Here is a 12,143-nt window from a genome sequence, read left to right as displayed (position 1 = left end):
GCAGGGGGAGCAGCAGAAGTAGAGGAGAAGCAGGCTCCCCATGGAGCAGGGAGCCCGACGCAGGTCTTGATCCCAGGACCCTGGGATCATGACCTGAGCCTAAGGCAGACTCCTTAACCAATGGAGCCACCCAGGTGCCCCAATCAAATATTTTAGAAATAATACCAATCCCTCACAAACTCTTTCAGAAACAGAGGAGTAGGAAACACTTCCCTCCTATGGGGGGCAGTATTACCAGCCAAAGATATCATGAGAAAAGAAAACATCTTTAGTGAACACAGACACAAAAATACTTCACCAAATATTAGCAAGCCACACCCAACAACATAGAAGGATTATAAAGCCATGGCTGAGATGGATTTCCCCCAGGAATACAACGTTGGCTCAACATCTTGAAAATCAGCGTTATATGCAGCATTAACAGGTTAAAGGACAAAAACCACATGATCATCATGAGATATGCGGAAAAATCATCAGACAGAATCTAATACTCATTCATGATGAAAACTCTCAACAAATTAGGAATAGAATAAAATTTCTTCTGCTTGAAAAAACTCACTGAAAGGGGCGCCTGAGTGGCTCAGTCAGTAAAGCATCTGCCTTCGGCTCAGGTCATGATCCCGGGGTCCTGGGATCAAGTCCTGCATGAGGATCCCTGCTCAGTGGGGAGCTTGCTTCTCCCTCTCCCTCTACTGCTCTCCTGCTTGTGCGCTCTCACTCTCTGTCAAATAAATACATAAACAAATAAAATCTTTAAAAAAAAGAAAAGGAAAAGAAAAAGTCACTGATGAAAAAGCCACAGCCGTGGGGTGTCTTGAGTGGCTCAGTGTCAAGTGTACGACCTTAACTCATGTCATGACCTTAGCTTAAGTCATGATCTCAGGGTCCTGGGATTGAGCCTGATATCAGGATCCCTGTTCAGTAGGGAGTCAGCTTCTCCCTCTCGCTCTGCTCCACCCCATGCTCTTTCTCTCTAATAAACAAACAAATAAAATCTTAAAAAAAAAAAACAAAACCCATAGCTTAACATATTTAATGGTAAAGGACTGAATGTTTTCTTCCCTAAGACTGAGAAGAAGGCAAGGATATTTATTTTTGCCACTTGTATACAACACTTTGTACAGCAGAGGTTATAGCTACTGCAATAAGCAGGAAAAAGTTAAAGCCATCCAGATTGGAAAGGAAAAAGCAAATTGCCTTTATTAACAGATTATATATCTTATAGAGAAAACCCCAGGGGCGCCTCGTGGCTCAGTCATTAAGCAGTTGACTTCGGCTCAGGTCATGATCCCTGGATCCTGGGATCAAGCCCTGCATCAGGCTCCCTGATCAGCAGGAGGCCTGCTTCTCCCTCTCCCACTCCCCTTGCTTGTGTTCCTTCTCCCTGTCAAATAAATAAATAAAATCTTTTTTTTTTTTTAAGAAAATCCCAAAGAATATACATTATTTTTTAAGGATAAAAACTAATACATGAGTTTAACAAGGTCTCAGGATATAAGACCAATATCAAAAATAATCTCTAGCTCTTCTGGGGACGGCTTCCGTAGGCATTCAGAATGGTCCAGCGTTTGACCTACCGTCGTAGGCTGTCCTACAATACAGCCTCTAATAAAACTAGGCTGTCCCGAACCCCAGGTAATAGGAATCGTTTACCTTTATACCAAGAAGGTTGGGAAAGCACCAAAATCTGCATGTGGCGTGTGCCCAGGCCGACTTCGAGGAGTTCGTGTTGTGAGGCCTAAAGTGCTTATGAGGTTGTCTAAAACGAAAAAACATGTCAGCAGGGCCTATGGTGGTTCCATGTGTGCCAAGTGTGTTCGTGACAGGATCAAGCGTGCTTTCCTTATCGAGGAGCAGAAAATCGTTGTGAAAGTTTTGAAGGCACAAGCACAGAGTCAGAAAGCTAAATAAAAAAATGAAGCAGTTTTGAGTAATAAAAAAATCAAAAGGCAAAAAAAAAAAAATCTCTAAATATTAAACACCAAAAAAATCTGAAAATAAAGCAATTCCATTGATGATAGAATTAAAAAAAATAAAAATATGTAGGAATATTTTAACAAAAGAAGTATAAGATTATACACTGAAAATGACAAAATATTGCTGAGAGAAATTAAGGAAAATCTAAACAAATGACAAACATTCTGTGTTCGTGGATTGGAAGACTTTATATTGTCAGGTTGGTTAAATTCTTCTCAAATTCATTCATAAATTCAACATAATATCTATTAAAACCCCAGAAGGTTTTTCTGTAGAAATTGATGAGCTAATCATAAAAGGTATGAGAATACAGGCACCTAAAATAGTCAAAAGAATTTTAAAAGGAATATGGTTAAGGACTGAACATTATCCAATTTTAAGACTTTCTTTCTTTCCTTCCTTCCTTCTTCCTCTTTCTTTTCTTTTCTTTAAAAGATTTTATTTATTTATTTGTCAGAGAGAGCACAAGTAAGCAGAGTGGCAGACAGAGGCAGAGAGAGAAGCAGGCTCCCCGCCAAGCAAGGAGCCTGATGCGGGACTTGATCCCAGGACCCTGGGATCATGACCTGAGCTGAAGGCAGCTGCCCAACAAGACTGAGTCACCCAGGTGTCCTTTAAGACTTACTTTAAAGCTGAAGAAACCAGTATCATACAGTCAGTGTGGTATAGGCTCATGGACAAGCATATAAGATCAATGGAACAGAACTGAGAAGCTAGAAATGAACGCTTCCATTTATGATCAACGGATTTCAACAAAGATGCCAAAGCAGTTCAGTGGAGGCGTAGTCTTTACAACAAATGTACCAAGACAAATGGATAGCCATGCACACAAAAAAATGAAAAATTACAAAAATATTTATTTATTTGAGAGACAGAGAGAGAGAGAGAGAGCACGAATGAGCATTCACAAGCAGAAGGGGCCGGGGGGGTGGATAATCTGAAGTAGACCCCCCCACTGAGCATAGAGCCCAACTTGGGGCTCGATCTCAGGATGCTGAGATCATGACCTGAGCTGAAATCAAAAGTCAGATGCTCAACTGACTGAGCCACCCAGGTGCCCCCCCAAAATGAAGTTTTAAAAATTAACTCAAAATGGATCATACACCTACATAAGAGCTAAACCATGAAACTTCTAGAAGAATTCCTTTGTGATCTTTGCTTATGCAAAAAGTCCTTAAGACTATGACTCCAAAAGCATAATCCATAAAACAAATAATTGCTAAGCCAAACTTTGTCAAAATTAAGAACTTGGACAATTCAAGAGACGCACACCGCTGACTAAATGAAAACACACCATACCCTGGGAGAAAATATTTACAAGTCCTGCATCTGATAAAGGGTTGGTATCCAGAAAATGTAAAGAAGCCTTATAGTTCATTCATAAGACATGACCCAATTTCCAATTTAAAAATGGGCCAGGTTTGAATAGCCATTTCACTGAAGATACAGTCAACAAGGGCATGAAAAGATGCTCCAAATCTTTAGTGGTCAGGAAAATGCAAATTAAAACTCCGGGGAGGGGCACCTGGGGGGCTCAGTGGGTTAAAGCCTCTGCCTTCAGCTCGGTCGGGCTCTCTGCTCAGCAGGGAGCCTGCTTCCCCCTCTCTCTCTGCCTGCCTCTCTGCCTAGTTGTGATCTCTCTCTCTCTGTCAAATAAATAAATAAAATCTTAAAAAAACAAAAACCAAAACAAAACAAAAACTCCGGGGAGATGTCACTTCACATCCACTAGAATGGCTCTAATCAGAGAGAGACGATTTCAAGAGTTGGCAAGGCTGCAGGGCAACCGAAAGCTCACCCACTGCTGATGGGAACATGGCAGAATGGTACGGCCACTGTGGAGCAGCTCATCGGTTTCCTAAAAAGTTGAACAAACACTTACCATGTGACAGGCACCTTCTGTGCACCTACTCCAGAGAAGTGAAGATGCATGTCCACAAAGACTTGTACATCGTGGCGGATGTCCACAAAGACTTGTACATGGCGGCAGTATTTTTCCTAACAGTCACAAACTGGAAACAAACTAAATATTCATCGATTAGTGGAAAAAAATGGATAAACAAAATGTGGCGCATCTACACAGTGGAATATTATTTAGGAACGATAAAGAAACAAATGGATACATGCTGCAGCCTAGATGAACCTGATACATTCTAAAGGGGGCACCTGGGTGGCTCAGTGGGTTAAGCCTCTGCCTTCGGCTCAGGTCAGGATCTCAGGGTCCTGGGATCGAGCCTTGCATCTGGCTCTTTGCTCAGCAGGGAGCCTGCTTCCCCCTGCCTCTCTGCTTATTTGTGATCTCTCTGTCAAAATAAAATCTTAAAAAAAAAGAAAAAAGAAACATTGTAAAGACGCAGGCACAAAAGACCACCCTTTTATATGATTCCTTTCATAGTAAAAGTTCAGAATACGCAAATCTGTGGAGACAGAAAGTGGTTGCCTGAGGATGACGGTGGGAGTGGGGATTAACTACACACGGGGAAGAAGGAACTTTTTGAAATTATGAAAATATTGTAAGATGGGACAGTGGTCATGGCTGCACAATTCTATTTGTCAAAAATCTTAAAGCACTTAAAATGGGTAAATGTTGGGCGCCTGGGCGGCTCAGTGGGTTAAAGACTCTGCCTGCAGCTCAGGTCATGATCCTGGGGTCCTGGGATCCTGCTTCCTCTTCTCTCTCTCCGCCTGCCTCTCTGCCTACTTGTGATCTCTGTCAAATAAATAAATAAAATCTTAAAAAAAGGGTAAATATTAAGGTATGCAAATTATGCCTCAATAAACTATTAAAAATCAGCAGTGTTTGCATCTGATATCCCGAGTGTCCTCAAGTTCAAGAAACATACTTACGACACCTCCTCTATGCACCCAGTGCTGAGTACATGACAAAAGACACTATCTACCAGGTAAGACAGGTAAACAGTCTGTTCCCTGGTGGGATACAGCAGGTGGGGACAAGCATGGAAAAGGGGCACTGTGCTGACAAGAGATGCTTTCCTAGAGGAGGGACAACTATGATGACACCCTGAAGGACTATTTCAGGGAGGCCAAGTGGGGACAAGTGCCAGGATGCATGGCCTTCTATGCCATGAGGGGTTTTTATCCTGAACTGTCAAGCTAAGAAAAGAGAATAGGGAGCCGGAGCTCAGCTCTGTTAGAGAGAAAAACATCTGGGTACCACTAGAGATGAAACTGGGAACAGCAAGGCTGGGCTAATCACTATGAGGACAGAGAGATGCCCTTGGCACTTTTTGGTTGTACAATGTTATGTCATCGTGAGCAGGAGCAGAAACCAGTAGTGTTCACCTTCGAGGTGAGGAGGAGTGGGCTCTGCTGTTGGTTGTGAAGGGAGAGGAACCCATGGGACTACAACAAAAGGACATGGGGAGTCCTGCAGATGAGTTTAGCTGAGTCTAGCTGGACTTCTGAACAAGAGGGTGGTTACATGGAAAGGGCTGTTCTTTTGGGGCAAACAACTTTCTTCTACAGCATAGAGCCCACAGATAAGCTGGCTTCCTCTGCTTTGGCATGAAGGTACTTACTTCTATGATGCAAAATCCATCACAGTTCTGGGCAGCGGCCCTGCACACACCAGGCACGAGGCTGGACGGACCAGACACTGCTCCCATGCAGCGAGCTGGACTGAGTGTGGAAATCTGGTTTCAGTTCTTGGCAACACCACCAGTTAGCTGATGAATCAGGTCCGCGGGCCCTTCTGAGGCTGTTTCCTCATACTAAAATGAGCCATGCTAACTACCTGGTGGGGATTCCTGAGAGGCCCTGGTGAGAATTTATAGTGTTTATGTGTGAAACATGTGCTGGTGGGATGTTACATGGGAGAGACATACCCTTCCAAAGACTTGAAAAACAAGTTGCCGGCATAATCATCACCCAGTGGGTAAGACTGACCATAGCTGACTTCTGGAAAAGTGCAAATGAAGAGTTTCCTGACCTCCACAACCAGTAACCAGCGTGTAATCTCAGGAAGGCAACTCTAGAATGTGGCTGTATTTGGAGAAGTAGAAACTAAAGACGGGAGTCTGGTTCTCTCCCATTCTGAGGACAAACCACCACAGGAATTTGCCTGCACCAGAGTGCCTGGCTGGCTCAGTGGGTTAAAGCCTCTGCCTTTGGCTCTGGTCATGATCCCAGGGTCCTGGGATCGAGCCCTGCATCTGGCTCTCTGCTCAGCAGGGAGCCTGCTTCCCCGCCGCCCTTCTGCCTGCCTCTCTGCCTGCTTGTGATCTCCATCTGTCAAATAAATAAATAAAATCTTTAAAAAAAAAAAAAAGTTTTCTAGTACCTTTTATGTGCACCAAGGTTAAGCACTTCTGGCCCAGAGTTTTAGAAAGGAGCTGGACATTTTGGTTCTAGACAGTCAATGGGGCAGCCGCATTCCATCAGGGAACTCATGTTTTATGGCTCTGAGTGAAGAAAAGGGGAAAGCCGAGAGGAGTGCTGATTTGGACACCAGCAAGTATGCAACATGCGTATTTTTCACCCGAACCCATTCTTATAAAATACACATGTCTCTCCAAGGACTGCTTTTGCTACACATCTGGCCCTTCTCTCATTTTCACAGGAATATTTTTACATTGTCCAATGTATTTTTTCACTGAAAGGCAAAGAAAAGATGATTTACTTCTAATATTTAAAAAATAAAACAAGAAAGGACAAGAAGGTATTAGGAGTGTACTCTTTATTTCTCTTTGGTTTCTTAACACAAAAGACATGCGTTCTATAAATAAAAGGAAGTAAGATTTGCTGGGGGACAACAACTTGTTCGGGGGTGGGAGGAGCAGAATTGCTACCTACTCCCATCTCTGTGGCCGAGTCAAAAGGCTGGTCTTCAGCTCCCATCCTGGCTTTGATCTCAGGTGAAACCTGGAAGACAAGGCTCCGTGTGTTATCTGGGAAGGGGAAAGGCCCAAGGACAGTGAGTGTCACAGACCTGTGCTCAGAGGTGGTCCACTGAGCACAACATCTCCCCCACCCGCTGGTTACACCCTTTTCACAGTATCCTTGGGTGAGGACTCTTCACTGGGGCTCCTGGAAAGGCTCCAACACCAAAGAGCCAGCCCAGCCACTTGCAAACATCCTCCTCAGACTACGGAGCCGACTGCTGAAGAGTGTGCAAATGTTGGTGTTGGCTCATTTTTGCTCAGAGCTCACCTAGATCAAAACATGGGCCTCAGGTGCAGCAGTGTACCTTCCGCACCAGGAGATGGGGGTGGAGTTTGGGAGGTTACTATGAGAGCAGCAGATCGCACGGGAAATGACCTTTCAGCCTCAATGGCAAAATCTGTGCCACCGTCCTGAGGAGCTGGGAAGCCTGCTCGTTAGCCCACTCACTGATCCTTAACCCCTCCGTGATCTGGGCTGGCCGGGACTGCTTCTAGTTCACAGAAGGGCTTGTAACAAGATGGGCACGGACACACATCTCTCTAACAGGAAACACAGACCCCACTGCCTTCCCAGTCTACCTCTGTAGATAGACTGAAAGGGACTGAGAAATGCTGGGGTTCCGCCACGAGCCCAGGCTCAACTATATCAGACTGCTGAGTCTTTTAAAATAAAAAGATAATTTTCAAGTGCTTGTAGCAGAGGCCCAGCTCCTAAGTGGTGGGTAACAAAGGTACTTCCCTCTGGATACATGGCGATTGCACATACTCGTAAACCTTGTGGTGCTGGGGTGGGAAAGACGTCTCAGGCTCACACTGTGCCTTTCTGAACACGCTTCCAGGTCACCCCAGGCAGCCATCAAGGGACGAGAGACCAGCCAGGTGGAGGATGGGGCCCTAAGAGCCAGTCTTGCATGAAAGGAACTATATCCTCTTTTAGTCTGTACTGGAAGCATTTTAGAAAACCAGATTTTGGCAGCAGCAGTTGAAGGACAGCCCCACTGCCCAGTGCACTGGTAACACAAGAGTCCTCCTGTTCGGGTTCCACTGTGCGACACCGAGGTCCCGTCCAGGGAGGAGGAGGAAGGAGCATGGAGTCTCTTCAAGAGGTCATTTGCTAAGATCAGAGGAAGAAATATAAAATCTTGTTCTTTGCAGCAGCAAGAGATTCTTTCGGCCTTTAGTTCTCTGCCATAGTCAGCTTTGCTCAAATGTAAAGGCCCACCTTGCTGGTCGTTCTGCCGAGGGCTGGAGGGAAGCCAGGCCCCTGGAATTGGCGAGGGGATGGAAAAGCAGTGGACTGGGGGGGTAGATGAGGTTACTGGTCCAAGCTGGCCATGGCTGGTGGAAGGACCAAGTCCCTGGTTAGGTTCTAGAGGTACCAATGGTCAATGTACCCTAGAAGCATCACGATGAAGAAAACGATCCAGGAATGATAGATAGATAGGCGAGAATCCGGCCGGACCTGCTCTTTCTTTGCTGGTCAGATGAGGAATGAAAGTGGGGGTGGGGAATCTGAGTGAGTGCCATGGTGGCTGTGGGAGGTGACCACAGGGGCACCCGGAGCCTCCAGCGACCAGCTGGGAACTCCCACCTAGAAGAGTGGCCGGCTGTAAAGCAGCCCACTCGCTAAGCCTACAGTTAAAAAAAAGTCCTCTGATGGCGGGTGTGAATGCGAACCCCGTGAGCACCTTGCTAGAGGACCAGTGGAGAATACACTGAGCCCGGGCACCCGAGGGCCTGGACACGCAAGGGCTCAGAGGCGACCCCGAGTGCCGTGCAAGGCCTCAGGACCCTGGGACCCGAACGTGGGAGCGGACGCCGCCCTTCTCGTGGTGGCGGTCTTCCACGGAGACACATGTTCCCCTTTAGTGTCTTTCAACATTTTCTTCTCCCAAAGAATGTTCACTTAAAAAAAAGTACTTTTCTTTCCAGTTTCTTTCAAGTGTTCCTTTGTTTCAATTTCCTTCGATTTCTTTCAAGTATCTTTTTTTTTTCTTTTTCTTCTTCTTCTGTTGCTCCTCAACAAGATGAAAAGACCTCACTGAAATCCCGAAGCTGGACATCGGAAGAGCTTCTGTTCTCCTTGGTTACCTAGCAGTGAGGACCCAGTGCTCTGTGCCCTCGGATGGAAGAGATGCTCGTGCGCAAGCAGCCCCGGTGCTGGGGCGCCTCCGCCACAGGCAAAGAGGACACCCCAAGTCCATCCTTCCTCCCCCAGCCGCAGCCCAGCTGCCAACAGGCCGGGCCACCAGAGCCACTCCTCTGCTGACTGGCCACAGCACGGCTGGAGAGCAGCAGGTGAGGAGGAGTGTCAGACGGCAGGCCTTCTGCAAGCGGCAGGTGGGAGCTGGCCTTGGATGGAGCCCGTGTACGTGTGGACCAGCACAGCAGTCCCGTCGCCTGCTGCGGAACCCAGAAGGGCTCTGCCCCACGCGGTGCACCTTGGTGACCTAGGCTTGACGGTCCCCAGGGCAGCGCGGAGAGGGAGGATGTAAGCACCTGGAAAAGCCGTACCTCCAGCGAGCTCACATTCACCCCGTCTTCTGGTCTACCCCCTCTCCCAAGAGGGCCTGTCCCTGGAAGGGAGCGCCTACGTTTGTACCAGATCCCTACCCCGCCACATCCCCCCTCCGCCTTAGATAGTGAGGAGGGGGATGCAGCCCACACCCACGCCCCCCTCGTGACAGGCCATGGGGGCCATGAATGTCCAGCGGTCCGTCTCCGGGTCGTACATCTCCACCGAGCTGAGGTTTGACTGTCCGTCATAGCCCCCCACGGCATAGAGGCGCCCGCAGCTGGCCACCAGGGACACCCGGCTCCGGCGTGTGTGCATGGGCACGATCAGGCACCACTGGTCGGCCACGGAGCTGTACATCTCGGCGATGCTGAGGAAGCCGGAGCCGTCATAGCCCCCGCAGACGAACATCTTGCTTCCCAGGGAGGCGGCCCCGTGCCGGCAGCGCTTGTTGAGCATGCCGGCGGCCGGGTGCCAGGTGGCCGTGTGCTGGTTGTAGTGCTCCACCTGCGGTGGGGAGAGAGGCCCAGGTCCGCAAGTCAGAGGCTGAGCCCGAGTGCCGCACGTGGCGGGGCCTCGAAGTGCCCAGAGGCAGCCTCCAGGGAGAGGCCCGCGCACTGCCCCTGATGCCCACTTTCCGCAGCGGCACTCCTGCTCCTGGGCTGATCCACAGAGAGCACCTACTCTGACCCCTGCTGTCTTACTTCCCGGGAAACAACGGCGTTGCCCAAGGAGGCACTCCTGCGGGGTCCCAGGGGCGGGAGGAGAGCAGGGTCTCCTGAAATCCGTCCAGAGCGCAGCCCTGACTGATGTCACGGACCTACTACTAGACGGCAGTTGAGGTTTTTTTAAAGAGAATAAGTGCAATTTCATGGGACGCCTGGGTGGCTCAGTGGGTTAAGCATCTGCCTTCTGCTCAGGTCATGACCCCAGGGTCCTGGGATCGAGCCCCACCATCGGGCTCCCTGCTCCACAGGGCACCTGCTTCTCCCTCTGCTTGCCTCTCACTCTGCTCCCCCTGCTTGTGCTCTCTCTCTGACAAATAAATAAAATCTTAAAAAAAAAAAAAAAAGAATAAATGTAATTTCAAATAAATTATCCAGAATACAACTATTCGCAAATCCGCCCTGTCTAGAGTTGAGCTTACTCCGGGCAGCGGTTCAGTGGAGAACGGAGCGGGGCGAGCGGGGGGGACGGCGCGGCTATACTCTGCCCCTCCTCTGCGTACACTGGCTCCACTCTCGGAAGAAATCTCAGAGCGCGTGGCAGACGGCCCGAAACCTCCCTAGATGACGCTCTGCCCAGTTATGGCAAGGCTGAAGTTTCTTTAAAAAAACTGCCTTTCAAAATTACACTCAAAGGTGGGGGACACTTGGGTGTCTCAGTCGGTTAAGCATCCGACTCTTGATTTTGGCACAGGTCATGATCTTTCAGGGCTGTGAGACTGAGCCTTGCGCTGGGCTCCACGCTCAGCAGGGAGTCTGCTTCTCTCCTTCTCCCTCTCCCTCTGCCCCTCACCCCACTTGAATTTGTGATCTCTCTTCAAAATAAATCTTTAAAGACAGAATTATTCCTTGAAGACGGGAGGAGTGAGTGCCCTTAGCCCCAGGGGAGCCCACACTCACGCTGCTGAAGATCTGCAGCCCGTCGTGGCCGCCCGACACATAGATCCTGCCCTCAAACACCGTCACCCCTGCAGCACTGCGACTTGAGCTCATCGGGGTCACCACCGTCCACCTGCAGGAAAGAGCCAGACGAGGGAAGCCATGAGATGCAGTGTTGCTGTCCTCCCAGGACAGCTCGGAAGCGGCTGGGCAAACTGTACAGCGCTCCTTCTCACCCTGGACAATCTCCCCACCTCTATGGGCAAGTCCTTCCCTCTTACTCCTGCCCGGTCCTGGGAATGGGGCCACTGGCCATCTAGCTGTCCTTCTCAGATTCAACGTTTTCATGGCCCTCTTCTCCTTTATCTTCAACATTCCTGTGGTCACCAAGTCATTCTGGCCAGCCTTCTAGTCATTGCTTGTTCCCACCCCCATTACTGCTGGCCTAGCTTGGGCCTCCCCTCGCACAACCTGCCACAGCCTCTGTACAGGAGGCCTGGCTTTGAGACCCCGCCCACCCCGACGCCGTGTGGCACGTCCCTCGGGTGGCTACTCATCATTTCCTCCAGGGCAGAGTCTGAGTTCCCTGTGCAGTTCTTTTTTTTCTCAGGCCTCACCTATTTGCACTTTCCCCTCCTGCCATGTGCCACCCACGCCAGCTCCTCATTCACAACGAGCACCTTCCTTCCTCTGGGCCTCTCCTGGTGCTGTCTCCCTGCCTACCATGCGCATCTCCCACTGTCCGTGATGGGCCTCCTCTCAGAAGTCATCCCTGCTTCCCTGCCGCTCCCTGCCAGCTGCGGTAGAGATGAAGGTGCTCCCAGGAGGTCCAGGCAGGCCCCACAGGGTAGGCTAATCACGATGTACCCGGGACCCCAGCAGACCAGCTGCTACTTTTTTTTTTAAGATTTTAATTATTCACTTATTTGAGAGAGAGAGAGCACAAGCAAGCAGAGAGAGAGAGAGGAGGAAGCAGGCTCCCCGCTGAGCAGAGAACCCGATGCGGGGCTCGATCCCAGGACCCTGAGATCGTGACCTGAGCCAAAGGCAGAGGCTTTAACCCACTGAGCCACCCAGGCGCCCCCCAGCTGCTACTTTTAAGGATCTCAGACACCCCACCTGACACACAGTAAGTTGGTTAAGTGA

At 49.1% G+C, this 12,143-nt stretch overlaps 1 protein-coding gene and 1 pseudogene across 3 annotated transcripts in view; one reads left to right on the top strand and one right to left on the bottom strand.

The window, feature by feature from the left end:
• Positions 1–1,528: 1,528 nt before the first annotated feature.
• On the top strand, positions 1,529–1,964 carry LOC116600541 (annotated as a pseudogene).
• Positions 1,965–6,656: 4,692 nt separating this feature from the next.
• Positions 6,657–12,143, bottom strand: part of KLHL18 (kelch like family member 18) — a 54,253-nt gene continuing 48,766 nt past the window's right edge. For 2 of the 3 annotated variants that reach the window (XM_032318059.1, XM_032318066.1), the window contains 2 exons: positions 11,019–11,130; positions 6,657–9,900 (listed from right to left, as the gene is read on the bottom strand). In XM_032318059.1, the coding sequence (XP_032173950.1) occupies positions 9,514–9,900; positions 11,019–11,130 (499 nt within the window). In that variant the 3' untranslated portion in view covers positions 6,657–9,513. The remainder of the gene's footprint in view (positions 9,901–11,018; positions 11,131–12,143) is intronic. The other variant, XM_032318076.1, reaches the window with a different exon arrangement.

This window comes from Mustela erminea, chromosome 1, assembly GCF_009829155.1.
Source record: "Mustela erminea isolate mMusErm1 chromosome 1, mMusErm1.Pri, whole genome shotgun sequence".
NCBI lineage: Eukaryota > Metazoa > Chordata > Mammalia > Carnivora > Mustelidae > Mustela > Mustela erminea.
Note: the sequence above shows the minus strand (reverse complement) of the source record. Positions and strands in the feature narration are given on the sequence as shown.